At 46.4% G+C, this 2500-nt stretch overlaps 1 protein-coding gene across 3 annotated transcripts in view; it reads right to left on the bottom strand.

Annotated features, from left to right (window-relative positions):
* Positions 1–2500, bottom strand: part of schip1 (schwannomin interacting protein 1) — a 54127-nt gene that overhangs the window by 17751 nt on the left and 33876 nt on the right. The window contains exon 1 of one of the 3 annotated variants that reach the window (XM_080427978.1): positions 2051–2359. The exons of the other annotated variants lie outside the window; for them this stretch is intronic. Coding sequence (XP_080284104.1) covers positions 2051–2122 — 72 coding nt within the window. The 5' untranslated portion in view covers positions 2123–2359. Of the gene's footprint in view, positions 1–2050; positions 2360–2500 lie in introns of those variants that run through there. 3 annotated transcript variants of the gene reach the window in all.

The raw sequence follows: 2500 nt of genomic DNA, 5'->3' as shown, positions 1-2500 counted from the left end.
CTTTCTTCATGTCATCTCCCCCCAGCTACGTTCCCCCATCAGAGATCTCCTTCCATCTGAACAACTGAAGCTTTCACTGAAGAATACGAGGCGTTGGGAGCGGAACCCTCAACCCCCTGTGCTGGAGACAAGAGCTCATTGTTCCACTCACACACGCAAAGGCCTCGTGAGCAGCGCAATTCGTTAGTTTTCAGTGCCAAAACAATGAAAAGCAAGTGTTTTCTGTGGTTCTACGAGTGTTTGCATGTGCAGGCTATGTGTGTGTCGCCTTCACTAGCCATCTGTGAGCCACGTTGGAGTCCAAACAGACGACAGAGTCACTCTGATGTGTTTCCCAGGCCTGACTGTGAGACGCTGCTGACTCTATAGCTGCACAAACACAGAAACAGGGTCACTATGTCGGCTGTGTGTGTGTGTGTGTGTGTGTGTGTGTGTGTGTGTGTGTGTGTGTGTGTGTGTGTGTGTGTGTGTGTGTGTGTGTGTGTGTGTGTGTGCATGTGTTGTGTTGACTGTGCAGTTTCTCAGCTGCACATACATTCCTTCATGTTCTGGTAAGTCTCCCTGCTCAAGATAGATTATATTATGTTTTTCTGTAAATATAGCTTATGGTATAGTACGATATTAGCTTACAGTGCATACACGTGTGTGTGTGTGTGTGTGTGTGTGTGTGTGTGTGTGTGTGTGTGTGTGTGTGTGTGTGTGTGTGTGTGTGTGTGTGTGTGTGTGTGTGTGTGTGTGTGTGTGTGTGTGTGTGTGTGTGTGTGTGAGTCTGAGACATGGCTGTCTAGGCAGTGTGACATTCCATTCCAGATAAGAGACATGACCTTTGACCCCTGATAAAGTTCAACCACAGTCCAACACAGGGCTGTTTCTGTCACTCAGACAGAGCACAGTGGAGCAACTCAGCAGGAGCAGGAAAATGATAGATAGAAAGAATGAATGAGGGAGGGAGAGAGAAGGGGCGTGTAGATACAACTTAGAAAGAAGGAAGGAATGAGAGGAGGTGGAGGAGTGTTCAGCAATGGTTCTGAGAGTGATATGTGAGCTTTATTCCACTGAGTGCTGGACGTGTGTGCATTGTGTGTGTGTGTGTGTGTGTGTGTGTGTGTGTGTGTGTGTGTGTGTGTGTGTGTGTGCGCGCATGTTTGTGTGTCTGTGGTTCACAGTGAAGGCCTAACTATCAACTACTTCACCTCAGAAAGAGATAGTGAGGGAGAGAGAGAGAGAGAGAGAGACAGATCCACATCATCATGTGATTATGTCATACCGTAGCAATTCCCAAATATCTAAGTGTTTAATTCCCAAACCCTGAGCATTACGTCAGTCACAGTGTCATTTTTCCAGTAGTACAAGACCCACACACACACACACACACACACACACACACACACACACACACACACACACACACACACACACACACACACACACACACACACACACACACACACACACACACACACAAATAAATAAATGTAACCCTAAACATTAACCCAAACCTAACCCCTAACCCTAAATCTACTGTAACCCTAACCTAAACCCATAAACAATTACTATTACACTTTAGGCATTTAGCAGACACTCTTATCTAGAGTAAAAAAAACACATGAACTGTAGTCAATAAACAACAAGGTAAATAACACCTGTGCACAGAGAACAATGTAGTTCCTCAAAGACATAGGATACCATAGTATACAATGAACCTAGCATCTGTCTAAACAACATGCTAAATAACAAAAACTAGTGGCCAACATATATATTTGCATAGTAGCGTCTATACGCCTACATTCCTAAAATAAATAACCCTTACCCCATCCTAAATGGTCCCCTAATTGTAACCTTATCTCTAAAAGTATTTGTTAACCATGAAAGCAAAATGGTTTTCACAATGTCAATCTCTCAAGTACTACCATACTGTCACTGTACTATAGAGTACAGCTGGCCATCAAAAGTACAGTAATACCTGGTATACACGCACGCATGCATGCACGCACGCACGCACGCACGCACGCACGCACGCACGCACGCACGCACGCAGAGCAGCCTTTACCTCTTTGTAGCCATCTGAGACACAGAGGCCAGAAGCTCTCTTGATGACATCATCCATTCCAACATAGTCCATGTCATTCAGTGGGTGCTTCCCTCCTTCCTCTCCTCTCCTCTCCCTCCCTCTATCTCACAGTTAGCGGGTTAATAGTTAGTCCACAGAAGTCACACCCAGTCATTGCACGTCAGAAGACTAAAAGCCAACTAGCCCCGCCATGTTCAGACGCAGTAATATAAACACATATGTGCCAGAGTCCTCCCTCTGTCCTCCATGTTCTGGCCTGTCCTCTCTCTGTCTCTCTCTGTCTCTGTCTCTCCTCTACTGTTCCTCTGTGGTTCTGCCTCCTGCCTCTCCCTCAGGGCTGTGAATGCACAATGGTCAGAGGTAAGGCCCCCTCAGAGCCCCCTACCTTACACCCTCAGGCCAGGGCGGCCCCACAGAGGGAGAGAGAGA

Source organism: Gymnoscopelus braueri, assembly GCF_963280865.1.
Source record: "Gymnoscopelus braueri genome assembly, chromosome: 5".
NCBI classification, from domain to species: Eukaryota; Metazoa; Chordata; class Actinopteri; order Myctophiformes; family Myctophidae; genus Gymnoscopelus; species Gymnoscopelus braueri.
This window is presented reverse-complemented; position numbering and strand designations above follow the sequence as displayed.